The 26,181-nt window shown below is 46.8% G+C and overlaps 1 protein-coding gene across 3 annotated transcripts in view; it reads right to left on the bottom strand.

Moving 5' to 3' along the window:
* Positions 1-2,475: 2,475 nt before the first annotated feature.
* The window catches only part of SNX10 (sorting nexin 10), a 53,592-nt gene continuing 29,886 nt past the window's right edge, over positions 2,476-26,181 (bottom strand). For all 3 annotated transcript variants that reach the window (XM_051963503.1, XM_051963502.1, XM_051963501.1), the window contains exons 3-7: positions 18,056-18,142; positions 14,636-14,736; positions 13,400-13,498; positions 4,877-5,092; positions 2,476-4,401 (exon numbers count right to left, since the gene is read on the bottom strand). In XM_051963503.1, the coding sequence (XP_051819463.1) occupies positions 4,320-4,401; positions 4,877-5,092; positions 13,400-13,498; positions 14,636-14,736; positions 18,056-18,142 (585 nt within the window). In that variant the 3' untranslated portion in view covers positions 2,476-4,319. The remainder of the gene's footprint in view (positions 4,402-4,876; positions 5,093-13,399; positions 13,499-14,635; positions 14,737-18,055; positions 18,143-26,181) is intronic.

The raw sequence follows: 26,181 nt of genomic DNA, 5'->3' as shown, positions 1-26,181 counted from the left end.
CAGGTGGGGGCTCCCTCCCTCTCCCGGATGTGCCCCGGAAGAGACCGCAAGGAGTGGGTGGGTGATCATTAAAGTCCTCAACCACTGCCCTCCACCCCCGGGTAGGACTGGAGAGAGGGAAGGCTGCCAAGCCACATCCGCCAGCACCCCCTTCCCTCGGTCCTATAGCGACCACCCCTTCTCTCGTCCTGGCGAGGAGGGGCTTAATCCGGACAAGAGGGGCTCGCCAGGCCCGGGCTTTTATGCTGCCGGGGCTCGGGGCCCGCATTCCCAGCCTGCGCAGTAAATCGCTGTCTTTTTGTGGACGCGGTTGTTCACACTCCTCCTCCTCCTGCCCCTCCCTTTTTTGTTGCGGTTGCTATGGGCTACCAGGGCGGTTGCCATGGGTTACCGGACCAAGGCCGGCTGCCTGGTTACCTGACAAACAGTCCCAGCAGCCCGAGCCTGCCGGAGACTGTGCACACTGCAAGCCAAGGCTGGGGAGGAGGGGAGGAACGCGCGTGTGCGGGGCAGAGAGCGCGTGAGCGTGTACGCGGGCCACTGAGACAGACCCCCCGCACACAGTCAGTGTGTGTTTGCAGCTTCGGGAAAGCTACTGCAAGGGGGTGGGGGGGAGCTATAAAGAAGGCCCGGAGGTAAGAAGCTAGGCAGAAGCGCGGCTGGAGATGCTGCCGAGCCAGGGGCGTTGGCGAGGGGGGCCCAGGAGGGAGGAGGGGAGCTGCCAGACACACGAGACTAGATGCACGGGGGAAGGGGCCGCGGCCCGCGCTTCCTTCCTTTCTCCGACGTAGGCCACGGTTCAGAAGGCTCAGGGATTTTGCAGAAAAAGGACAGGGTCGTGGACGAGCCAAGCTTAAGCTGCCGAATCAATTCTGTCCAGTGAGTGCACTTGTCAGGACAATGAGAGAGGAAAGTTTCCTGCGAGAAAAGGAAGATCAATAGTAGGGTCTGACTACCGGGGACAATGGTGCCTTGGGGCTCTTATGCAGGAGGGACCCAGAATTGAAAACACTGGTTTCTTTTTTTTTTTTTTTAAGCAGCGTGGGTTACCTTATTTACATATTTTTCAAATTCTCACCTCCATCTTACACACTGTAATCATTTCTTATGAAATTTGTGGCTTTGGGGGGCAGGGTCATTGGAGGGACAGCGGTGCTTTGTCTAGTTGTCGTTAAAAACCTTAATTCTAGCAACATGATTTTTGTTTTTCAACCAAAAACTTTGTTCCGGGCCCTCTATACAATAAACCCAGCAAACAACATTTTTTTTTCCCCTGGAAAAAAAAAAAATTTCCACCCAGGACTCGGGTGAAAAGGCTGCATCGTGTTCAAAATGTGGCAACGAAGTAACTTTAGATTTTAAAGCTGGTCAGTTAGAAGGAATATAGAGCAAGGGGCGGGGGGAGTAAGCTAGGAAGGGGTCTTAATTTTTGTTTTAAATATGTTAAGGCCTATCTCGCAAACCATTTTGGCTTAAAAGGCTGGAAACCTCCTTGCGTCTTGTTGATGGTGCATTTTTAGGGAGCTAAAGATTATTTCAAAAGAAAACTAAAATGATTGAATAGATTTCCAGAATTAGGACTAAATTCTTCTTTTATATTTATAAGAACTGCTAAGGAAATTTGCCTCCTCTCTTTCCCCAATATATGTTTGTATTTAATTATGTAATAAAATGTGAATTAGTCTTGGGAAAAACTGCAACACTAGCAAGATCTTTCTCGGTGGACATTGCTCGTGAGCTTAAAAATACTAAGCTACTTCCTTGTAGCATTTTTCTTTTGGTAGCAATTTAAAAATCATACCATTTTTTAAAATGCAGGACTTTTGCATAGAGTAACAGGTCTTTGAATTTTATGGTGGAAATCTTCAAGAGTCACATAAACCAATTAAAAAGAAGTGTGGGGAGAAGTAGGGAAGTATTGCCTTAAAAAACAAATCCAAAATATCTATGTTAATAATAGACAGCCACTAATTCCTAGCAAACCATAAAATATTTTCACGTATTTGACATTTGCTTTTTTTATATATTTTTAAATAAACTTTTTTTTTAAAAATAAGAATCACTGAATGGCCCTTATTCTCCATAAGTAACTCTTAAATGTCTTTGCCTCATGGAAAGGTTTATATGGAATCAGTCCAGGTAAGTAAGAATGCCAAGGAAGATTTGAACAAAGCAGGGAAATGGGGCGGGGGAAGGGGAGAGATTGGGGAAGAGGTTAAGTTCAACAGACCTGGCTATCATGAGATTGGCAGGAAATAACTTATTTAGTCGACCTGTGTTTGGAAATCAAAACAACCAAACCAAAAATAATTTCCCCAAACTTTAACTGTTAAAAAAAAAAAAACACAGAAAAGCTAAATTTATTTAATTTGCCAACATACTTTAGGTAATTTGAAAAAACAATAAAAAATAAAATCTCAGTGAAAAAAATGAATGATTTTTTTTCCCCTCAGAAATAAACCAAACAAGCCAGACGAGATTTCTTCACGTTTAATTTAGAAACAAAAATCCACTGAATCTTATGGAACAAATTATAAGGAAGACATTTTGATATTTATGTTACAAGATCTAAAAATAACATTAAAATTTATGGCCGATCACATCTTTTCTAAAAATATTCCAAAAGCGAAATAGTGATTGTAAATTCAAATATGTATCGCTAAGAAAAATAAATAAATAAATCTAATACTACATGGCAGCCTACCCCCTCCTTCTCTTACCCCTATCCCCGTTACCAGGGTGATTAGAAAAGCTCTTAAATCTTGGGGTTTTTTTCCCCCTGTTTTCAATTAATGGCTCTCCCATGATGCAGTAACAGGCCTCACATACTAAATCAAGATTCTAAGCAAAATCTAATAAATGTTTAGACCAAACAAGAAAGCAAGACAGCCAAATTAAGAGAATAATTCTTGTCTTGCGTTTTTTGTTTTGTGTTGTTATTTCAGTACAATCCTTTGACCTCCATTAGGAGTTTATTAATAATGGAATGATAAAAATACTCCTTAAATTAACTGCTTTTACAAGCATCTTCCACCAGCCTTCAGGAGGAGAAAAAGCTAGGAGGAGCAACAAGTCACCTCCGTTTCTTTGTAAATATCTTCCTGCCAGTTTCTTAGAATGGAAACTCATTACTCTGTGCCACTGGACAAGGAAGAAATTTGGATAATTATCTTATTAAAGTGCTATGTCAACAGAAAGTTATATAAGGATATATTTCACCAGCCTGTAACATTTCTCAAGTGTAGCCTTAAAGGAGGTAAGAAAATGGATAGAAATTTTTTTTACTGCATAATCACACAGTTAATTTTATTTCCGAAACTAGCAGAATACTTTTTTTGTAAACATGACCTTGAGTCTTGTTTTTAAGACGGTCTTTCCATTTAGTGAAGAAATTCATCACCACCTAAAAATACTGAAGAAATGACAAATTCTGAAAAGAAATAAATGAATTTGTCTTTATCAAATATATGACAAAAATTAGAGTCTCCACATCTGAGGCTGAGGTCGATCCTTGCTTGAAAAGATGTTTTGTTAAGTCTGAAGAGACGTTAGTTGTCCTATTTATTTGAATTAACACTCGAATAAAAAATATTCAAATACTGGTCTGTGTTCCTAAGCTGTGAGTTCCATCTGTGTGCACAATAAATAGCAGGCTGGAAGCTGAGCAGTCCTAGCTAGTACTGAGTCAGCCACACACACTCACACTAACATCCCAAGTTTTTTTCCTGCATAGGGGACGGAGCCACGTAATATCAGCACATTTCCTTAATCCATGCTATGGGGTATGGCACTTGCTAGAATACGGCCTGCAAAATCCTATGACAGATTTCAAAAGTCTGTTTAAAGTGACACATCAATGTAGGGGAAATGCAATATCCTGGTTTTAATCTGTGTTTATGTACCAAGTGGATTTTTTAATTGATCAGAACCAAAGGTTTTACACAGCACACACAAATGTAAATTCACACCTATATATTAATATAAATCATTTCCTACTGAAGCAGGAGCTCATTTATCAATCATTGTTTATCCCCAAAATTCAGTCTTAGCCATTTTACTGAGTCACAGCCAAGAGAGTTTTGCTTCCCCTCTACCTGGACTAAAATAAGACAACATAAGACCCTGAACTGGGAACTATTAATGAACTTAAAAAAAGGGGGGGGGAGGAGAGAGGGGGGAGGCAACAGCTTTGAGAACACATCACCAATCATGTCATCCAGACAGAAGGGCTTTATGTAGGGAGCTATTGTGAACCAATCCTGTCCTTATGACATGGGCATGATTTCCTATTACTAAGATAGTAACATAAAAATTATTTTTCAGTATTCTTGAAGATCTGGGCTTGTTTTACATCCATGTGGACTGCTGTCTTCACAACTGTGACCAAGCCCGGAGGATGAACTGCAAAAAAAAAAAAAAAAAAAAAAAAGAAGAGAGAGGAAAAAAATAATAAAAAGAGGAAATTGGTTTTCACAACACACTCAAAGGCTGAGTAACAGAGGAGAACTTTAATTATCTCCAGTCACAAAGAGAGACAGGAAATTTGGACTTTTAATTAGCCATTTGGAGTGCAGTTGGATATTTTTTTAGCTAGATAATTTAAACGCGAATAATTCAAGTCTGACTAAATGAAATTCACATAATCAGAATGCAGATAATTGAATTTCTACTGCATTCATTAATTCAGTGTGGAGGTGTGTGTGAAGACTTCTATGATGAGCTGTCACAGCTCAATAAAATCTCAGTCAATTAATTTTTTCATTATCTTAGTATTACATCAACAAAAAAGTGAAGTGTGTATGTGTCTGTACACAAATATGTGGAAAGTAAATACACATGCACATATAATATAGGAAAAACGAATGTAACTAAGTACCTTTCTGATCCATATTCTATAGAATTGTCTTTTTTCTCTCCCTCCTCATTTTCTTCGGGGAAACGTCTGTTTGAGGAAGCAAACTTGTGAATTGCTTCGGTAACGGAATATTTTGTCTGTCCAGAAACACAGGCCTCGATGTCTTCAGAACTTAAGTGACTCTGTAAGAAGAGGTGAAGCCGGCTGTCTGAGAGCAAAAGGGCATTTTGTAGGATCCTGTTTAAAAATACAGACACACGTAAAATTGGGAGACCGGAATGGATGATTGTTTGGCCTGAAGAAGAAAAACATTTTTAAAAATATCATGAGGGAGAACACATCAGCTAGACCTAGAATTAAAGTGGATACCTATTAAGGTGATGATAGCATATGTTAACTTTTATTAAATTATTTGGAATTTTAGGTGAGTAAAAACATGAAGCTAATAGAGAAAGACATCTGTTATAAGAATAACTCCAAGGGCATTTCTGCAATTTACCCATCTGCCATGGCTGTGCGGAGCAATTACAGAAATATTTTGCTTATATAATCGTAGAAATTTATTCTCCTTTAAAGAAGTTTTTTAAATAGCTAACCACTAAGCTCAGTGATCTTTACTGGATAGACTGTATTGAAATGTCAAGTTTCTCAAGGACCCTTTCGTTTAAAACAAGCACACATGAATAATGGGATGCCTTATACTTAGACATGTTTTAGAAATCGGCTTTAACACGTAAACTATATATGTATATACTTCCACGTAGACATATGAAGTCTGGCTTGAGATTTTTTTTTACACTAATCCGAAATTTGAATTTAACATTTCTCCCATATCTTTACCTGCATCGGGTTTGTCAGAATCAGCAACCTAACTAAAGGATTATTTCTTTTCATCAAGCATATGGCTGGAATTTGAAGCACCTGGGATGTCCATCAAGAATTAACCTCCTCCATTCCAGAAAGATTTGTCCAAAGATTCTAACTCTCGTTTCAAAATTACGTCTTGGCAAGATTACGACATGCATACTAAACGGAAGCCAACGAGTAATCATAGATATATTGTAAAGTGGGACTCTGGGAAACACACTTCCCCTGATTTGACAAGCCAAGGGTCGACAACGACTCGGGGAAACCCAAACACCGTGGCCTTTTACATGAGCCCGGGAAGGTATGGGTTTGATCTTTGATGCATTGTTCAATGATAGGTGAATTTCCTGTAACTGACATAACCCAGGAGCCAGCAACACCAAATTAAGTGGCCGGAACGAAAGCTGTCCAAAATCCAAAGACAGTCTCGGGGAATTAGAGAACTTTACAGCCAGGTCTTTTCCCCCATCAAACAAAAAGGATCTGATTTTCTTTTCTCTTTTTTTGGAGACTTGGCTAGACGAGCAGTGGGTATATGGCTTTATTTTGTCTCCTTAAAAACCTAAGGTTATCAATATAATGGAAAGACTTCAGTTATTAGGCTCATGCGTATGATACACATAGATAGAACTAACTATGTAACTCAAAATGAAATAGCTTGGATCAAATGAGAGAATAATTGTTAAGTGTTTAGCACAGTGCCTGGCACACAGGAAGCACTATATAAATGCCTAGATATATGTATATGTGTAAATATATTTTCTTTTAATAAAAGAGGAGCTTTGAGCCTTTCCATTCTGTGAGGAATTATTTGCACACGTCTGCATGTATGTTCGTGTGTCGATGTGTGTATTTAAATGTGTTTCATTCAATAATCTAAACACAGATGTGAATTATTTGCCCGCATGTCTTTGGCATGGATGTGCATAAATATTCCTGGGAACGTGTCTGAGTATAGAGACTGGGATAACCTGCAGAGACTTTAGATGGGCATGTGTCCACACGTGTGAACATGCATGTGCATGTGTGTTGATGTGTCTATCACCATCCCAGGACCCATACATGACTGCAGTTTGAGTATGTATGTACCCATGAGCACACGAATTTTTACACTATACTAGATGCTTGTATCTTTGAAGGATATAGAACATACAATGTACATTTATATTTATATGAACATACTTAGCAAAACAGAGCATTAAACCAAAAAACTCAGGCCCTCCTCCAGAGTTCCCCCACAAACAAAAGCCACCCGGATTCCTTTCCCAGTCTCATCTGACAAGAATTTCGAAACAGCACACATTTCCCACCATCCAAAGGAGACTAGATGGTTGATACTTTTTAAATGTTTTATTTCCTAGCCAGAGGTCTGAATCCATTCCTCCTTGTCATGCCTTCTCACCCACTTATACCGCCACCACCACCACCAAAAAAAAAAAAAAAAAAACAGATGTGCTGATGTCATGAAAAAGGGGAGGCGGGGTGGGGGGGTAACACAGCTCCCAATACCAGCCACTATCCCCAGTCTGATCCCACTTAGAAAGTCTGCTCTCTACATTTGCAAATGGATCTCATGCATTCAATATTTCCCATGAGGAGGAGCTCAGCAAGGACCCCGCCCATCTCAATAAACTTTTCTGTGCTGGGCCTGGGGGGGGGGGGGGGGGAAGGATTATGGATTGGAGGGGGGAGGGGGTCTAGTTTCACCCTGGGCTTCCTGCCCCTTACCTCCAGCCCCTTCCTGCCCGCCAGTCTGGGGATAAGTAACTCTTCCTGAGATTGTACTTACTGCTTTGTTGCTGTTGGAAATGTATTTTATTTTCTTTATAAAATAATGGGCAATCTTTAAAATTGATTTCCGATGGTTTGAGGCATTACACCACAGAAGTAATGAGCACTAATGTCAATGATATCGGACACAAATTCATTTTGGCTTTATTTCATGTCTAAAGCAATTCGTCCAAGCCTTGAACTGCTCCAGCGCCGTTATTAACTTGCGAGCGAGCTAACACATGGGAGCAGCCAATGGCCGCGGTAAGAGCCCGGCCCGAGCAGAACCTCAAGGCTACCGGCCCTTTTCTCCGGCTATAATTCAATTTCCAATTTTACTTTACATTGGACTCATTAGTCCAGTTTTCTTTACTGCTTAATGGCGCCACCTGGAGGGCAGACAGGGGAGGCGCTTGAGGGCTCTAGCAACAACCTCCAAGGCCTAATCTGCCAGGGCTGGGCCGGATCCTGCCAGGAGGAAGGATGCTGGAAGGATGTTGGGAGGATGCTAGAAGGATGCTAAAAATCCTCCTGAAGGTGCTTTTCGAAAGCAGGTGCATCCCAGACTGCCTGAAGCGCTCTATCTTCTGGGCACTAAACTGGATTTGGAGAACACTCTCTACCGGTCCTGGAGTGCTGGAAAGTGTCATTTTTAAATTTAAAATAAATAAAAGAACCAGACAGGTTTCTTTTTGTGGGAGCAGGGGAAAAAAATCATCCTGCAGAGGAGTTACTAAGGAAAAGGAAATGGGCATTCGGCAGCAGTCCAGCAGGCCCACCACTGCAGTGATGTGTAATCCACTCTTCCTTGAGCTGCTTCCCTCAGTCTGAATGAGCCGAGGCTGCCCTTCAGATGCTCCCTTCTATGGAGCTCCTCCTGCCATTTTATTGTTGCCATAAACCAATCTGGATCCAATTCAAAGAACCTACCCTGTGCCGCACTTTGTGCTGGGGATACACAAACAAAATGATCCCCCTGGACAGAGTCCTCCTTTTGGAAATCAGAGGGTCCAACATTAAATCCCACCTATTGCCATCTGTGTGACCTTCTCCCCTCTGCCTCAGTTTCCTCATCTATAAAATGAACAGATTAGCCTTTCCAGCTCTCAAGCTATGAAACTATTTTTTAAAATTCTGCCTCCAAGCAACCTATATTCTTCATATTCTTGGAGCAGGAGCAACACAGTTGCAAGATGCTGAGTATCCAAAGACAAAAAAAAGCTTGCCTTCAGGTAGCCTACAGTCAGTGTCCTGGGTGGAAGAGAGACCTATGACTTGTAAACAGACATGTAAGCACATGATCACTGGAGGAGGAGGAGAAGACCAACAGCCAATGGAGATGAGCCAAGTTTTCCCATAAGAAATGACCCATGAGGGGCAGCTAGGTGGTACAGTGGATAGAGCACCAGCCCTGAAGTCAAGAGGACCTGAGTTCAAATCTAATCTCAGACACTTACCACTTCCTAACTGTGGGCAAGTCACTTAACCCCAATTGCCTCAGAAAAAAAAAAAAAAAAGAGGAATGGCACTAGAGACTCCCAGATGTGGTTTTAAAACACTTAACACTGAATGGGGACTCTTAAAAATATAATATAAAAGTCTAAAGTCTCAAATAAATTCTCTAGTGCAATAGGGATTTTAAATAAACAATGGCTGTTCTAAACAAAATGGCCTTAAAAAGATACATTTACAATTTAATACCAAGAGTTCAGCCTTTTACAGAAAAAAGGAACAAAAAGTAACTCTTGGTTTGATTCATCCAGGAAGTTTCAGGAAGCTATTTGTAACAGGAATCATAAAATTTTCCTTTTGAATGGCTCTCGGGGAGAGTTAGGGACACTGGGAAATGCAGGGGATGTAAAAACAGAAGACATACTAAAAATTTAAGTCGTTCCTTTTGCTTCCCAAGTTGAAGTTGTACAGAGACAAAACACATTTCCCTCTTACACTGGACAGTCAAAAATCTGCTTTTCCTCACTGTGATTTTATTAGGTGCATCATACACACACAAGTCTAATGGAAAACACCACTGGGCTGCACCCATCTGTTCTCACGTTGACTCATGATTTCCAGTGTCTCTTGGAACGTGGCCTAATAACAGATGCCTTTTTGGACAGGGAGGAAGGTTAACCGTTGGATTTAGGCCGACTAAAAAACAGCCTAAAATCGATTGGCCATTTACATGAAAGAAAGCAAACTTGGTCACAATCACTGAAGACATCCATGATCTGTATTCTGGTGCCCTCTATTGAACACAGGCTTCCAATAAGAAAGGGGAAGATGGTTACTCAGGGCCTTTTGAATCAAGCAGGTGAACTGGACATGGCTGCCAACATTTATGAGTGGGAAGGAACTGTGAGCGCAGGCCTGGATTCAACAAGTAAGGTACTACCAGCTTCAAATGTATGATCCCATTCACCTACATAACTAAGGGAAACACTACAATATTCAAAAATGTAAAGGCATCAAACTATTATTATTACTACAGTACCTAAAGCTCCAGGAGCAGACTTCTTCCAAAGAATCCCCCTTCATTCTCTTTCTTATCATACAAATAATAGAGAAAAAATTTACACTTAATCACTGAAAGAAAAAAATGCCATCCTACACAAATTATACACGTGGGACACAATTTTTACTTAAAAAACATATGAACCAATAACTAACCATACTGGAGAAATGTGAAAATAATGACAACGACTGATGGGAACTCAAGCCAGCACGCTCTCTAAGACCAAACTTCCTTAATCCATTCTGATACTGTTTCCCCAAATCTCCCCTGAATTTGTTTTTGTCCTTCAAATATTCATGATCTCTCCCTACTTCTCCTTGATCTTTCCCTTCAAGCAAAACTTCTCCCCACCATTTATTAAAACAACTCTCCTGGTTTCTCCCCTCTCCTTCTGTCTATAAAAATCACCCCCCCTCAAAGTGTGGCACAAACTCATAATCGGATTTTGCCGGAGATCTTTCCGCGTTAATAAGGTCAGGGAGAATGCCTCACTGGGATTCTTCACAATCTTTTCGCCTCATCTTTGCTCTCCCGACCTCGTCATGACCACATCATTCACTGCCGCTTCTATAGCATGTTAAGGTCCTTCGAGTCAACTGCTTAATGGTCATAATTATTCCCACTTTACAGAAAAGGAAACTGAGGCTCAAAAAGTGGCTTCCCCAACCAGGAAGTGTCAGGGGTGGGATTCAAATCTAGGTGGTGCCCTTTTTATTCTCCCAGAATGATTACAATATATTTTCAAATAACGTCAACATCATGATTTAATAATGATGTGCTAAATTAATCATTTAATCAAAAGCTTTCATTAGGAGGTGGTTGTGGTGACAGTGTTTTGTATCTTCTGCTCTCTCTGGAGACCAATCTGGCAAGGTGACTACGGAGCTCAGAGAGCCACATTTGGAATTCTGACACTGGATGGCTGTGGGATGGGATCGAAGTCACTTCAAGTTCAGTTTCCCCATCTGTGAAATGGGCATCACTGTATTAGGATTAACAAGTGACTGGGGCTGCTGTGAGCCACAAATGACAAGAAGCATGAGAAACCTTGGGTAATTTGGGAGTTACAAATAACTCCCTTATTTGTAAAAGTCAGCTACTACTACCATTGTGACTATTACTCCACCTGGACAGCTCTGAAGTGGACTTCATTCCAAAGGTGACTTGAAAGGAAAAATTCAAGAATGAGCTTCCTCCAGAAGGCCCCTTGAATACCGATCATCTGGGGGAAATCTGATGACCTTGCATGCAATGCAGCTTGGGAAACTGACCAAAAATGCATTCAGAAACACAACAGATCTAACATTTCCTAGCACCATAATAACCTAGACTGCCCTTCCTCGGAGTTCTGGCCATAATATGGCAGAAATATGACTGCATTGAGGCTGCCCCGAAGTTCTATTCACTTCTCTGATTTTTCCTCAAGGTCAGGAGAGATTCCTTTTATCTCAGCATCCCCAGCCCAGTGCACAAAATAGGAGGTTAATAAATGTTTGCTAAATTAAAAAAGAATTGAGATTTGTCCTTTCATTAATGTTGGAATGGAGAATATCTTTCCCCTCTCCTGCAAAAGGCCTAGGAGCAGCTGGGTGGGGCGGCGGATGGAGCACCAGGCCTGAAGTCAGGAGGCCAAGAGTTCAAATCTGACCTCACACACTTAACACTTCCTGGGCAAGTCACTTAATCCCGATTGCTTCAGAAGAAAAAAAAATACACTATTCCCTCATTTGCGCAAATCCTCAGCCCGGAACCCAAAGACTCCCGTTAACCTCTGACCTCCAACCCACAGCTCCCCGCTGCTCCGCCCCTTGCCCAGCCCTGCCTGGGGAAAGCCAGTGATGGGAGGCGGCTCCTGCCCAGCAGAAGAAAAAGGCCTTTAAGACTTGCACCTCAAACCCCCTCCCCCCCCAGGTTCAAATGGGGGATGAGGGAAGGGGAAGAGCACCAGGGAAACACTATGTATCCAGGAAAGCAACTGAAGACAAAGTAACTGGGGGGAGGGGATGGCACACTGATGGGGGATGGGGCTGTTATTATGAGGCACGTCACGATGTGGGGGAGGGGCCGGCGAAGGCTTCCCTAGATCTCCTCTGTCGAGAAAAGGGGGCCCTGAAGGAGAGTGAGGGGACCAGCCTGATCTCTTCCCGTCATTTCCCCTCCCTCTGCCTTCCCAGTGTCCTGAGCGCCCACGGCCATCAGCTCCTATAACCTGGTCATTGCCTGACAGCGGCCCTGCCCCCACCCTTTAGATAAGGGTCCAGTAACCAGGGAGCCGGGCTCTGGGCTGGGAAGGCCGGGGTTCAAGCCTGGCCAAAGGGGCCGCTGCCCCTCCCCTCCCCCCGCCCAGAGAAGGCAGGGCCGACTGGAGCCGGCCGCCACACGGCCTAAGCCGACGCGATCCCGCGCCCTTCCCGCCGCATTGCCGCTGCCACCGCCCCCGCCCGCAGGGGCGGGGCCTGCTGGGCTGGCACTGCGGAAGCACGTGACCCCGGCTGTCTGGGCTGTTTTCCATGACGAAAAGCCTCAGAGAGGAAAAAACAAAACCCGAGCAGCCCGAGGTGCCGTCCCCCTGGGCCGCCACGAGGTGGCGCTCCAATACAGCACATGGATAGGCTCTTCTTCCAGGCTCAGGAGAAGTCGGTGGCTGAGCAGGGACGGATCTCAGACCAGAGTGAAGGCGGAAACCCGACCAGGGGCTGGTCACTTGGCCCTGCCCCGCAGGGGAGAGCGGCCGGAAGCCCGTCTTCCGTCCGAATGGCCGCCCCCTTTGAAAACGGCGCCCATCATTCAGTGTAATCTCAATAAAAATGAGAATAATAAACGATGGTGGGGATGAGGATGATGGCAATAACCTCAATTGGTAATGGGAATTATTGAATAATTTAGGTTAATTAATGATAATCTCAATAAATGCAAATGCATTTACTGATCTCCCACAATGCACCCGGCGCATAGGTAGGCTCTGAGCTACAGGAGCAAAGCTTCTCTAGAAGCTTACTCTGCGCAGGCGCCTTGGAGGCGCTGCGGGTGTGACCCGCGCCCTTTGGGTCTGCTCTCAGCCTGAGCTGCCCTCAGTTTCCTCATCTGTAAAAACCCAGAGACTGGGCGAGATGATTCTTGGACCCCTTTCGGTTCTAAACTTCCGCGTCCCTGGTTTCCGGCTCACTTCCCCGAGATTGGGGAGGTTTGTGGGTGAAATCCCCGGGGAGAAAGCAGCCTGCTCCTAAGCTGGGAATGCGGATTACGGGCCCTGGTAAGAAGTACTGAGTGAGTGCCTGCTGTGTGACAAACAGGGGACTCACGGCTGCCCCCGCCAGTCCCCGGGCAAGAACGGCTTCAAAGGGGGCCGAGGGCTCTCCCCCACCCCACCCCCCCTCCATCTCAGCGCAACTTACTTTCTCAGAAATTCTTCCAGGCCTTGACGCCGCTGGTCAACGTGCTGGCGATTATTGATGTTGAAAAACAGGTTTTTAGAAGGAAGTTCGGGAAGTTGTCTAATAACAGAGAAGGGGGGAGGGGGGAGATACTCTCTTAGTGAACACAACGAAGTGACCTGTGATCAAGCTGCTTTCCGAGGCCCGGTGAGGGAATACGAGGGGCGGGGAAGGGGATCCTGGCTTTTCCTCATCGTATGGAATATAATGGACTGGAGGAAAAAGAAAGGAATTGTTCACTGCCAGAGGAGCCTTTTCAGACTCGCCAACTTGGGCAGCAAGGAAAGAAAAAAGTCCACTCGTGGTTCGGTTATTATTTGGGGGAAAACACTGAATTCATTCAACACTCCAGCTAGCATTTCCTGAAGGCCTACTATGTGCCAGGCGTTAGGCTATACAGACAGGGGGAAGCAGTTCCCGTCTTCTGTCGGGGGAGGAGGAGATACAAGGATGTACTAATAAGTAAAGTTAAACTAAGGGTGAGAATAACAGGATGGGGGCGAGGGGAGGCCCGGGAAAGCTTCCCTTTGCAGGTGGGACCAGGTCGGCTTCTGAGGGAATCGGAGGCTGTCTCAAAGGGGCAAAGGGGAGAGAGAGGGGCTCCCCAGGCACGGAGGCTGAACCTGAGCAAAGGCCTGTGGGAACCTAGTGGGCCCGCCTGCCCAGAATCCTCAAAAATGTGAAAAAAAATGCTGGGAGGGGCTTTGAATGCAGAGCTGCTGACCACAGGGGGCGACTTGCTGAGGCAGGATGAATTCTGCAGAGACCGTAGTGGAGAGCAGGAGAATGAGCAAGACTGACCAGTGCTCACCCACTCAAGGCCTCCTGGGAGCTGGCTGGCACCGGGGTGCAGGGTTCAAGTCCAGCCCCAGACACTTATTAGGGGACACAAAGAGATCGTCCTTCCCTGCCTTTAAGGGGCTCATAGTATGACAGGGGAGACACAAAGCAAGCTGCAGGAGAAATAGGAGACAATCGACAGAGGGAATCCAGAGGGAAAAAGTAGAGGCGAGGGAATAATTCAGAGGCTCTTGTCCAGGGAGAGGAGAAGACCATCGCCCAGCCAGTCACGGGGGACGGCTCCGAGGCTGCCCCCAGGCCATGGCCTAGGTCCCCTGGCAGAGATGGGATCGACCTCGGGGAGGAGCTTTCAGGCCCGTGGCCCAGCTGGCCCGGTCCCCCCACAAGGTCACTCACATCAGCAGCGCGTTGCTCTGAAGCCGCTGTCTGAGCCACACAAACTCCCGAAACCGCCTCCTGACGCAGGACGTCTTCATGGTAAAACACATGCTGTTGGTCTGCAGAAACGAGATGGAAACGGTCAGTTCGGGTTCAACACGACTCACGTTCTTAAGGAGAGACGCAGACATACATGAGGTCAATGGCAAAAAGCGTTCCCAAGTCCGCTAGCACCTACTAAGCGCCTACCGGGCGCCAGGCACAAGGGACGCCAGCAAAAAGCTGTCCCTGCCCCGCGAGAGCTTACAATCTGGCGGGAAACAGCCCTGTCCAAACCAGACTCAGGCAGGACAAATTAAAGGCACGGGACGGAGGGAGGGCACCAAGACTAAGGAGGATTGGGGAAGGCAGGAGAAAGGAAACCTGCGTTTATTAAGTGCTTACTGTGTGCCAGGCATTGTGCTAAATGCTGGGGATAGAGACAAAGGCCCCCACTCTAGAACCCCGTGAAAGTGTTTCCCCTTACTCTGTAAAGTGCTTCCCTTACTCTAGAACCCTGAGATTCCCCCCTTATTCTAGAACCCTGTGAAGTAATTTCCCTTACCCCAGAACTCTGAAAAGGTTTTTCCCCTTTCTCTAGAATCCAGTTCTTTCCTTACTCTTGTTATTCAGTCATTTCAGTGGTGTCCGGCTCTTAGTGACCCCATTGGGGGTTTTCTTGGCAAAGATAGGGGAGTGGTTGCCATTTCCTGCTCCCAGCCATTTTGCAGATGAGGAAACAGAGACAACGATGAAGTGACCATAGAGTGCGTTCTCCCTCTAGAACCCTGCGGAGCACTTCCCACACTCTAGTCTTGTGATCAACAATCCTTCACAAGGGCCAGCAGGGCCTCGGCCAAGGAGACACCGGCCCTTCCCCCAGCCGGGTCAGCCAAGGACCTCCTCACCCTGCACCAACCCCGAAGGTCCAGCCCACTCCCCTCCAGCGCCAGGACGGAGCAGCGGGGATCCCGGCCGTCGGGCAGGTTGTCCCAAGTGGGAAAGCTCCACCAGTGGGCGTGGGCTGAGGGCCCGGCTGACCGAGATCACCAAGCGGTGCCAGGGACCACCATCACCCCTGCAATCATCCCCGAGGAGCAGGAGGGCCGCTAGGCAGAGAGAAGTCCCAGGCAACAATCTCTAACTACTGGAGCTCTTAATACTTTACAAGTTGACACAGAGTTGGAAGGCAAAGCCCAAGGTGCTGGAAGTCAGCGGCCTGGGAGGAAGGGAGTGTGGTCTGGTGGAATGGGAGAAGGAGCCAGAAGTCCCGAGTTCAAATCCCGAACTTTTCTATTTGTTAGCTTTGTGACCCCCGGCAACCCTCTTATTCTGTCTGAACCTCAGTTTCTTCATCTGCGGCCTCTGAGGACTCTGCCAGCTCCTGACTCTCTGGCTCCGGGCCGCAGCAGAGATAAGAGTGGCAAAGACCCCGGAGGAGGGACAGAGCTGAGCCGGGTCAGAGGAAGAAGGCTCCCAGGCCGGGGCAGGGGGCCAGAGTTCCCGGAGGCGGGTCAGCTAGATGGGGCACAGAGCACGGGGCCTGCCATCGGGAACACCCGGATTCAAATCCTGCCTCAGATGCTCCCTAGCTACGGGATCCTGGGCAGGGTCAGACTTTCTGTCGGCCTCCATTTTCTCAAAGGAAAATGGGCGCAGTGACTAGCAGCCACCTCCCAGGGCTGCTGTGAGAGGGTTAGAGCCTGGCCCTTAATGGGTGTTTCTGTGGCTGTTTGGTCATTTCAGGCTCAGGGGACCTTCCCACCCCCACGTGGGGATTTCTTGGCAGAGATGCTGGGGGAGTTTGCCGGTTTCTTTTCCAGATGAGGAAACTGAGGCTAACAGAGAAGTGACCTGATCAGGGTCACACGGCCGGTGAGGGTCTGAGGCTGCGCCTGACTCTGCTCTCCCTGACTCCAGGTCTGGGGCTCTGGGCGCTGGGGCGCGCCGTAATGGCCCCAGTAAAAGCCAGTTCTGAGTGACTTTGTTGCTTTTCTGAAGGGACCTTTCCGGTTAGAGATGAAAGTAAGTTGGAAGGACCAGAGGCAAGACGCTGCACTGACAGAAAAGGGAGCTTCCACACCAGGAGTTCCCTTCTTGCTGCTCCTTGAGCGATTCTCCATCTTGCCCCGGCTGCTCCCTGTGCATGAAATGAATGTTCTCCTCCTCCCCTCCCCCACCTGCCTTCCCCAGCTTCCTCCAAACCCCCGCCTCCAACAGGAAGCCTTGCTTGGTCTCCCTAAGGTCAGGGCCATCTCCGGCTGCCCCGTCCGCATCTGCCAGGGCTTGTCCTGCCTGTCTTTGCATCCTAGCTTAGCACGGAGCCTGGCACATAGTAGGTGCTTAATAAATGCTTAACGACTGACTGATGAAATCCAGATCCAAATAAACACAGAATCCCAGACCGGCTCCCTGATCTCAGTCGTAAAGGCCGGCCGTTATGAAATGGGGAAAACCAGGGGAAATCACGATTTCCCTTCTGAGCTCACACTCTGGTCTCATTCCAAGTCCGGTGACAAAGTAGCTACTCTCCGTTTCTGTTGTTGGGTCGGAGGGCAAGGGCGCGGGTTCCCTTACGATGAAAATGACCCAGGCTCTAAACGAAGGTAAATCGATTCCAGACAATTATTTACTTCCTGCTTTCTATGACTGTGACATATTCTGCATCTCTTGGGGGAATCATACACCTGTAACTATGAAATTTATTTAGTGACGTGTCCCCCACCGAGAAAGGAGAAAGAAACAAAAGCAAAATAAAGATTTAACGAGGAATTTCAAACTTCATCCTCTCTGGGAATGGATAGTTCTACACTTATCAGAACATCAAGGAAAGGCAGTGTGACCTAATGGTTGCTAAAAGTCACTCAGTCAGGCAACTAGCACCTTTAAGCTCGCCTGTACTCTGCCCGAAGCAAAATTAATTGTTTTGCCTATCTTTGCATCCTGGCTTAGCACAGAGCCTGGTACACAGTAGGTGTTTAATAAATGCAAAATTAAATCTATCCTTAGACATTTAATCATACGTCACTTAGAGGTTCAAGAAAGGCTTTCCACGTTTTTTATTTACTTCCATCCATTCTCAGATCCAGCTACACTTGTTATTATCATCATCAATGTTGCTGTTGATTGTTATCATCATAGTTAATTGTATCATTTCTTATTGTTTATCACAATCATCACCATCATCATTACTCCAAAACTGAACTAAGTTTCTAAAATAATTTGGGGAACCAACTTTAAAAGCTGCGCAATAAATAAATCTTGATGGTCGTAGCTGAGATAAAGCGGTAATGAAAATGAACTCGTCCAAAGTCACGTTTTCCGTTATTTTCCAAGTCATCAAACACCCACGAGCCCCCTTGCCTTTGCCCTGGGCCACAGGGCGAATCGTTTACTCACATGGATGCAGATCTCATAGTCAATGTAGGAGTGCCAGAAGTCCTCCTTTTGAATGCGAGGATCCCGGACCCAGACACTCACGAACTCCTGGGAAGACATAAGAAGCCAAGGGATTTGTTTTAGAGTCAAAGGGGGTCTTGAAAGCCTAGAAAATCATCTCTTGAGCAAACAAGATGAGGAGGCAACGTTCTAACTCTCTAGAAAGAGAAGCAAGATGTGAATCACCAACCCTCAACACGCCTGGGAAAATTCCCAGAGTCAGCTTGCCCAAAAAGGAATAGTTTTAGAAGAAGGCGATACTGAGATTTTAGTTTGGAAATATCTGGGATTTCTCCTCCAGATTGATTCAATTCAACAAACATTCAGCTAATCGAGCCAGGTTCATTACACATAAGAAATAATTTTAAGAGAGTATTTCTCTCCTCTCCCCACAATAAAATAGAGGTTGAAGGCAAGAACTGATCCATTTTTGTCCCTTTTGTTGTGTATTGTTATCATTGTTATCATCGTTAGTTGTATCATTATCAGTTATCATCATCATCACTGTCACCTAGCACATTGCCTGACACATAGTAGGTGCTTAATAAATGTTTATTGAACTGGATTGGATTGTAATGATCCCATGACAAGAGAAAGCTGAAATCTGGGATGACAACTTTTAAAAGTATATAATTTAATAACAAACTAGTAATCATGTATGCTTAAAAAAAAAATATACCAAAATAGACATTTCAAAAGAATGAAATAATATTTTATTCTGGAGGTAATAGGGAGCCACTTGAGCTTACAGGGTAGGAGAGTGTCCTGCTCTTTAGGGAAATCACTTGGGCAGGGAATACTGGAAGCAGGGGAGTAAGTTTTTGTCTTCCTCTTCCCAACATCTAGTAGGGCCTGAACATAGTAGGCCATCAGAAATCATCCCATAAAGACAGAGACCATTCTCAGAGTGGGTTCTATTTGACAATATGAGAGTCCTGGGGACAGTCTTGGCCCACAGGGGACTCAGGGCCAAAAGCCAGATCCCCTTCTTGTCTACATGACAGGAAGGCTAATAATGACCAAGATGATGGGGCTCAACCAAGCCCCTCCTCCTTTCCAGCAGCGATTCCCATCAGGACCCTCCTGAGTGTTTGCCAAAGGAGGAGGAAGGGATGGGAAAATGGGCTCACTCAACCACAATTCATAAACATTAAGGAGAATGTCATGCCCTGTGTTTGGGTTCAACAAATCAATGGAATGAGAATGGAAGTAAAAGGCCTTGGGTAGGCGATAGCTCTCAAAAAAAAAAAAAAGATCTGTAGGTTTGGTGGGCCACAAGCCCAACATGTGACATCACAGACAATGAGCTAATGAAATCACAGGCAGCACTCCCAGAGGTGCAGTATTGGAGGCCCCTCCTCCCCTTCTGCAGCAATTCTGTAATTCCACAATTCCACTTGGGCAAGAAAAAAATAACGGGTCTTTCCCTTCTTTCACCAGTTTGTGAAATACACAGGCCCAGCCCTGGCTACGGGGTGAAATTAGTCACTTGTGAGACATGGAGTTTGGGGAGTCTTGCCCGAATGAGTCAGGGCAAGAGCAAAAGGCCAGCGGGGAGGCTCCCATCACCAAGCTGGCACAGGGGTGGGCATAATCCCGTACCAAGGGCCGGGCACTAGGCGGTGCAGGGTCAGGGGAAATAATGCAAAGAAAGTCATCTGTGCCCCCAGGAAGCTTCCAATCTAATGAGGGAGACCAAGGCAGGAGAGGAGGCCTATGGGGAATTCCCTCTGGGAGGCAGCTCAATACTTTCCAGAGCCTGAGAGATTTGTGGGGGCTCCCCCAGCCAGAGGCACCCTGCCTCTGTTAAATAAGAATTTACAATGTAATTAATATCAACTTATATTTATCTTTTTTTCCTTTTCGAAGCAATATCAGTCACCCCATGACCATCATGAAAAAGATTTTCAGACACTGTAAAGTCACAAGAGTAAAAGGATGGATGAGTCAAAAGGGCTCTGAAAAGAGGGGATTCTGGGACGGGAAGTTTGGAGGGCAAACTGGAAAATGTAACGCCGTTCTTAAAAATCATGCTAAAAAATAGTGTAGGTTCTTACTGCAATCTAGGGTTTATCTAAGTCATTTTGTATCAGTGGGACTCGTATTAGGAAACAGTTTAGTCACCGAATAACTACAAATTAGCTTTTAAATAATTCCATTTGTCCCACAAAGGCACCGACAACCAGTTATTGAGCTCCCAAAAAAATCTCCTGCTTTTCTCTGCCCCATCCCCATCACTCCATTTATGAGAAACAGGCAGAAAGCTGAGAAAAGGAAGCTTCATTTCCTCTGCTGTGTCAAGATGAAAGAGAAAGTCTCCATTTTGAAAAAAGAAACTGAAAAGAGAAGGGGATGGGGAGAGGAATCGTTTTTATTACCTACAAGTTACATAAACACGCTGTCACGGTTGCAATATCTGCTTTCTTGGAGAAATCAATTAACCTCCGCCTGCCTCGGTTTCCTCCTTTGGAAAATGGGGGATAATAACAGGATCTACCTTCCAAGGCTGTTGTGAGGATCGACTGAGATCACTATCGTAAAATGTTTAGTCCAATGGCGCATAGTAGGTCTTACATAAATGTTAGCAATCAGGCAGAATGAGAACCACTTTTTGACGAGCCAGTTGGAGCTGAGCCATGGGTCCTTTGAGGCTTTCGTGCCCAAATCTCCTAGCTTCTCCCCAGAGGCACTTGCTCCCATTTCCTGGGAAAACTGCCGGAAAACTGAGTCTAAGACACCATTCAACTTGTGGGCCCTTCAAGAATGCCTGATAATCCAGGTTATCTCTTTTGTAAAGCTTTTTGTCTACAAAGATAATGCAAAAACAAAAAGTAACAAAGATAATGCAGGTCACAGGCAGTGTGGCTGGGAGATGGACGGCTGACCGGGAAGACCTGAATTTAAGGTGCTACCTGAGTCCTGCAGGCTGGCTGTGGCCCTGTGCAAACCAGCTTTCAAATATCCTAGTGTCCCAAGCCAGGGGAGAGATCTGAATTTAAATCCTGCCTTTCCTTTCCCTTTTCCCACTTTCCTCCCTCCCTCCCTCTCTCTCTGTCTCTGTCTCTGTCTCTCTCTCTGTCTCTGATTCTGTCTCTCTGTCTCTGTCTCTGTGTGTGTGTGTGTATCTCTTTGTCTCTCTCTGTGTCTCTTTGGCCCTCTTTCTCTTTGTCTGTCTCTCTTTCTCTCTTTATCTCTCAATCTCTCTCTGCCTCTGTCCCTGTGTGTTTCAATCTCATTGTGTTTCTATCTCTCTTGCTTTTTGTCTGTGTGTGTGTGTATGTCTCTCTGTCTCTCTCTCTGTCTCTCTCTCTCTCTGTCTCTCTCTATCTCTGTCTCTCTGTCTCTTTCCTCTCTGTCTCTCTCTCTGTCTCTGTCTCTCTCTTTATCTCTGTCTTTCTCTGTGTGTGTCTCTCTGTCTCTGTCTCTCTCCCTCTCTCTCTCCCTCACTCCTCAGTCTCTGTCTCTGTCTCTCTCTGTCTCTCTCTCTGTCTGTCTCTCTCTGTCTGTCTCTGTCTGTCTGTCTCTGTCTCTGTGTGTGTGTGTGTGTGTGTGTGTGTGTCTCTGTCTCTGTCTCTGTCTCTCTCTCTCTCTCTCTCTCTGTCTCTCAATCTCTCTCTGGCCCTGTATCCGCGTCCGTCTGTCTGTCTCTCTCTGTCTCCCTATATCTAGCACTGCACCCAACATACAATAGGCACTTAATAAATGTTTATTATCTGACCACCACAGAGACTTTAAGGGGCAGACAGAGAAGTTTCCTTTTACCCCAAAGACCCGGGGACTCAGTGGAACCTGAGGGCGCTGACCAGCTCTGACAGGGCCATGTTTACCAGGGGCTTCTTAATGAGACCCATCCATCTTTGGGGAGTCTCGCTGTCAGCTCTGGAAAGAAAGCTGACTCACTCCCTGAGCCCCGGCCTCCTCCCTGCGCCATCCCTGCCTGCAGGATCACGTGGATTTCCTGGGGAAATGGTCGGAGCGGCCGCCGCACTCATTCAGTTTAATAATCTTATTAAACATTTTAATGACTTCTCGGTCCTAACGAGAAATCAAGGCTGAAAGAAGCTCCGGGCTGCCTCGAATTAACCCTTTCCCTCCCAGAGACAGCATGGAAGCAGGGAAAGGGGGGAGGGCTAGAAATGGGGTCCCCTCTGCTGTCACCGGGAGGCCAGCTGGCTGCCGATTAACCAGCTGCGGGGGCTCCCCCTTCTCCAAGGTCCAATTCCCTCATGCATTAAACAGAGGCAACGTCGCTCCACCACCTGCCTCGCTGGGGCCAGGGCGGGCAGGCTCAGAGGAGATGGAGCAGTGATCAGCATTCACTTGAGGACCTACTGCGTGCCAGGCACTGTCACTTGAGGACCTACTGTGCACCAGGCACTGTCACTTGAGGACCTACTGCGCGCCAGGCACGGTCACTTGAGGACCTACTGTGCGCCAGGCACTGTCACTTGAGGACCTACTGCGCACCAGGCACTGAGCTGGGAGCCGGGGCCCTCGGGGAGCTTGTGCTCTCTCAGGGAATGGAAGTCTGAAATCACGAATTCCCCACACTATTTCTGACTTTCCGTCAGACCTCTGCCAGACTTTAGTCCCGTCTCCTCTGCAGGCGGGCGCTTCGATAGTGACCTTGTCCGTGTGGCTCCTCCCTCTAACACAGGGCTCGCCCGTCGTCTGGCCCTTGTAGACACGGCCCACCCGGCGACACCCGGCGTGACCGTCCCCGGGCGCCTCAGACGCAGCATTTCCCGCTCCTTCTCTCCCCCCCACGCTCCCCCCTTTCCCGTGACCACGCTCTCTGCGGGTGGGAAGCTCGCGCTCAGAGCCCCCCTCGGTAAGTCACCCACGGGGAGCTGGACTCAGAGACTGAGACTCGAACCCAAGCCTTGAGGGGAACAAGGATCTGGGGGGCGGGGGGGTAGAGGAGCACATTCCAGGCCTGAGGAAGTGGGAATGGAGAAGAGGGCGAGAAGGGTTCTAACAAATAGTGATTAAGGGGCTCCCAGGGATCTCAGGGGATCCCTGCCCTCAGGGGGCTTACCCACCAGTAAAGGCTTTTACTCATTCTGGGGAGGCTCGAGGGACCTTCGGGTCCTTACAATCTCAGGATGAAGAGGATCCCCAAGTGGGCAAGAAGCCCCACTCTACATGACCAGGAATGTCCTTCCCCCCACAACCCCTTCATTCTACAAATGGGGAAACTGAGGCAAGGCCCTGCTTGGGACCAGACAGGAAGCAGCTCAACCAGAATTTGAACTCAAGTCTCTGCCCCCCTCCCCCCCCCAAGGCTTCTCCTCCCACAGCACTACCTCTAAACTGATCTCCTTGGAACCACGGGTCCGACCTGTCACCTCTGACCTGAAAGCAGGAGTTCTGCTGCCGGGGGCCAGGCAGGCTGGCCCAGGTGCAGAGACCCCGGGCAGGGGCAGCCGGTCCTCAGGGAACAGCTCATGGGCCTGAGAGGCCCTCGGGGGAGCTTCCACCTGGGCCAACGATGGGAGCTTACAGGTGGAGCCCCCCGGCTGCCCTGCTCCCCCCACCCCCATATCAGCATCCTGGGCAGAGCCTACTGGCATCCCGTCCAGGCCCCCCATGAGACAGTGGCTCGAGTGCCGGGCTTGCAGCCAGAAGGAAATGGGTTTACTAGCTGTGTGTCCCTGTGCAAGTCACTAAGCTCATAAACTCACCCTCAGTTTCCTCATCTGTAGAAATGGGAACAATCACAAGACCTAAGTCTCACCATACAGGAAGCACTTGCAGACCTGACTGCTCCGTGAACGCCAGGGAGCGCTGTTCCTGGTTTCCTTTGGGGGGGGACTCCCATTTGACACCCGACGCAATAACTAGTCAGGGAGAAGGGAGAGTCACTCTCCTAGACCAGACAAGTGACTAATCCAGACTCAGACAAAAAGGAGCCGTCCTCCCTCCCTCAGAGCACGCCGCCCCGCCCCCTTATTCCGAGGGCATTTTCACTCTGGTCCATCCCCCCATGGCAAGGCCGCGGCCTTTCCCCTGTGGACTCCCCAGGCCCAACTCCTCTCGTCCTCCCCATTGAGTCTTATTTCAGCTCTTCCTTTGGGCCCGTCCAACGGGGGACGTCCTGCCCTGAACCAGGAACCGAAAGCACCCGCTGAGAGAAATTCGGCAGCGAGTTCCTGTTGGCCCGCCGCATTTAGGGAAGGAGAGTCAGAGGCACGTTTAAAATAAGGGAAGTGGGGGGAGGCTGGGGAGCTGAAGCCCCAAGCTACCGACCAGGGAAACCCAGAAAATGCCCGTGTGCCAAAAAGCAAACCCTTAGCAAGATTCGTCGTCGTTAAAAGCTGTCCCGGCCTCTGATTTTATGTCTCCCCCGGACTCCCCCGTCTGCCTCTCCCGCCTGGTTTCCCCCTAACAAAAAAAACGCTTAAAAGAAGCCAAGAAATCCAGCCTCTCGGTCCCCTAGTGTATGCTGCGTTCCGAGTCCCCAGACTCCCCCCTCCACCTTCCTTCCTTATCAGCTTTCCAGGACCAAGGTCAGTTATTCAGCCCAACAGTGTTAACGTTCGCCCAAAGGCCGACACTGTTGGTTTCTTCCTTCTCCATCCCTTGCTGCAGGTTTTCCCCGTTCTAGAATTCTTCATTTTTCTAGAGGGGCCTGGGGTTTTCTTTGATGTGAGGAGCTCCGAGTGAGGAAAATCCCTTTATCCGGGCCCCTGCTCTGAAATTTAAAGCTGATGGGTGCCTAAAGCACCCCATGGCCTGGCACACAGCAAGCACTCAATAAATGTTTTTTGACTCTGGGACCAACACTCCTTATGTGACTTGAACCCGGGTCTTCCTGATCCTGAGACCAACTGTCTACCCACAACTCAACATCTGCCCCTCGGCCTTTCTGAAAACCTAATAATACACGCAGAATTCAACCCCTAATGAACAAACATTAATTACTTACTATATGCCAGTCACTAGGCTAAGTTCTAAAGATAGAAACAAGAATACAAGTCTCCTAGAGAGAGAAGGAAGGATCCCAGAATGCACTGTGGCCAATCACTTCATTGTACAGATGATGCGATGATTCAAACCATTTCCAATGATCTTGTGATGATGAGAGCCATCTCCATCCAGAGGGAGGATTGTGGGAACTGAGGGTGGCTCACAACACAGCGTTTTCACTCTTTCTATTGTTGTTCGCCTGCATTTTATTTTCTTTCTCATTTTTTTCTGGTTTGATTTTCTTGTGCAGCAAGAGAATTGTAGAAATATGTGCGCATATGTTGGATTTAACATCTATTTCTACCATGTTTGCCATATATTGGATTACCTGCCATCTAGGGAAGGGACGGGGGAAGAGGGGAGAAAATTGGAACACAAGATTTTGCGGGGGTTAATGTTGAAAAATTATTCATGCATATGTTTTGAAAATAAAAAGCTTTAATAAAAAATGACATAAAAAAGAAAAGAAAAGAAATAAGTCCTAGAGAGATGTGCTTGCCAAGGTCACACAGATAGAAAGAAGCAAGGATTCGAATCCATGACCTCTCTTCCCAAATCTAGTGCCCTTTCTATTGTACCAATGGGATCCCTTCCCTTGTGTCCAAGAAGCAAATCAAACCCCTACTAAGTGCCCCTTTTATTGTGCAGGAGTTATTTGTACCCTCCCATCCCCCAGTATTCCTGGCCAGCTTCTCCTCCTCGGCAGTTTTGGTTCCCCTTTCCTTCCTCCCTCTCTCTATGGGTCCAAACACACCCAAATCCCGAGGCACAGATTTTTTCCAGCTTGGGTTTTGTATTTTTCTACGAGCAGAACGTCCACCATGTTGAATATTTCATTACAGATGGAGCCTTTCTTTCAGTCGCTTTCTTCCTTGGGGAATACATTCATTAAGGAAATCTATGGGGCAAAAAGTACGAGCTGTTTAATGACTTTTCTTATATAATTAAGATTCATTTTTTAGGTGCTTAGAAATAGTTATTAAGAAGGAAGTTCACACAAAAAGGGCGCCTTAAAGGGCCGTCTAATGGAACGAAATGCTTCAGGCTTGTGTGATTTCCACAGTAGGGGCTCTCCCACCCTCCTCGGTCTATTGGAAGCCCTTGTAGACTCAGCTCAA

This window comes from Antechinus flavipes, chromosome 5 (genome assembly GCF_016432865.1).
Source record: "Antechinus flavipes isolate AdamAnt ecotype Samford, QLD, Australia chromosome 5, AdamAnt_v2, whole genome shotgun sequence".
In the NCBI taxonomy this organism is placed as follows: domain Eukaryota; kingdom Metazoa; phylum Chordata; class Mammalia; order Dasyuromorphia; family Dasyuridae; genus Antechinus; species Antechinus flavipes.
Note: the sequence above shows the minus strand (reverse complement) of the source record. Positions and strands in the feature narration are given on the sequence as shown.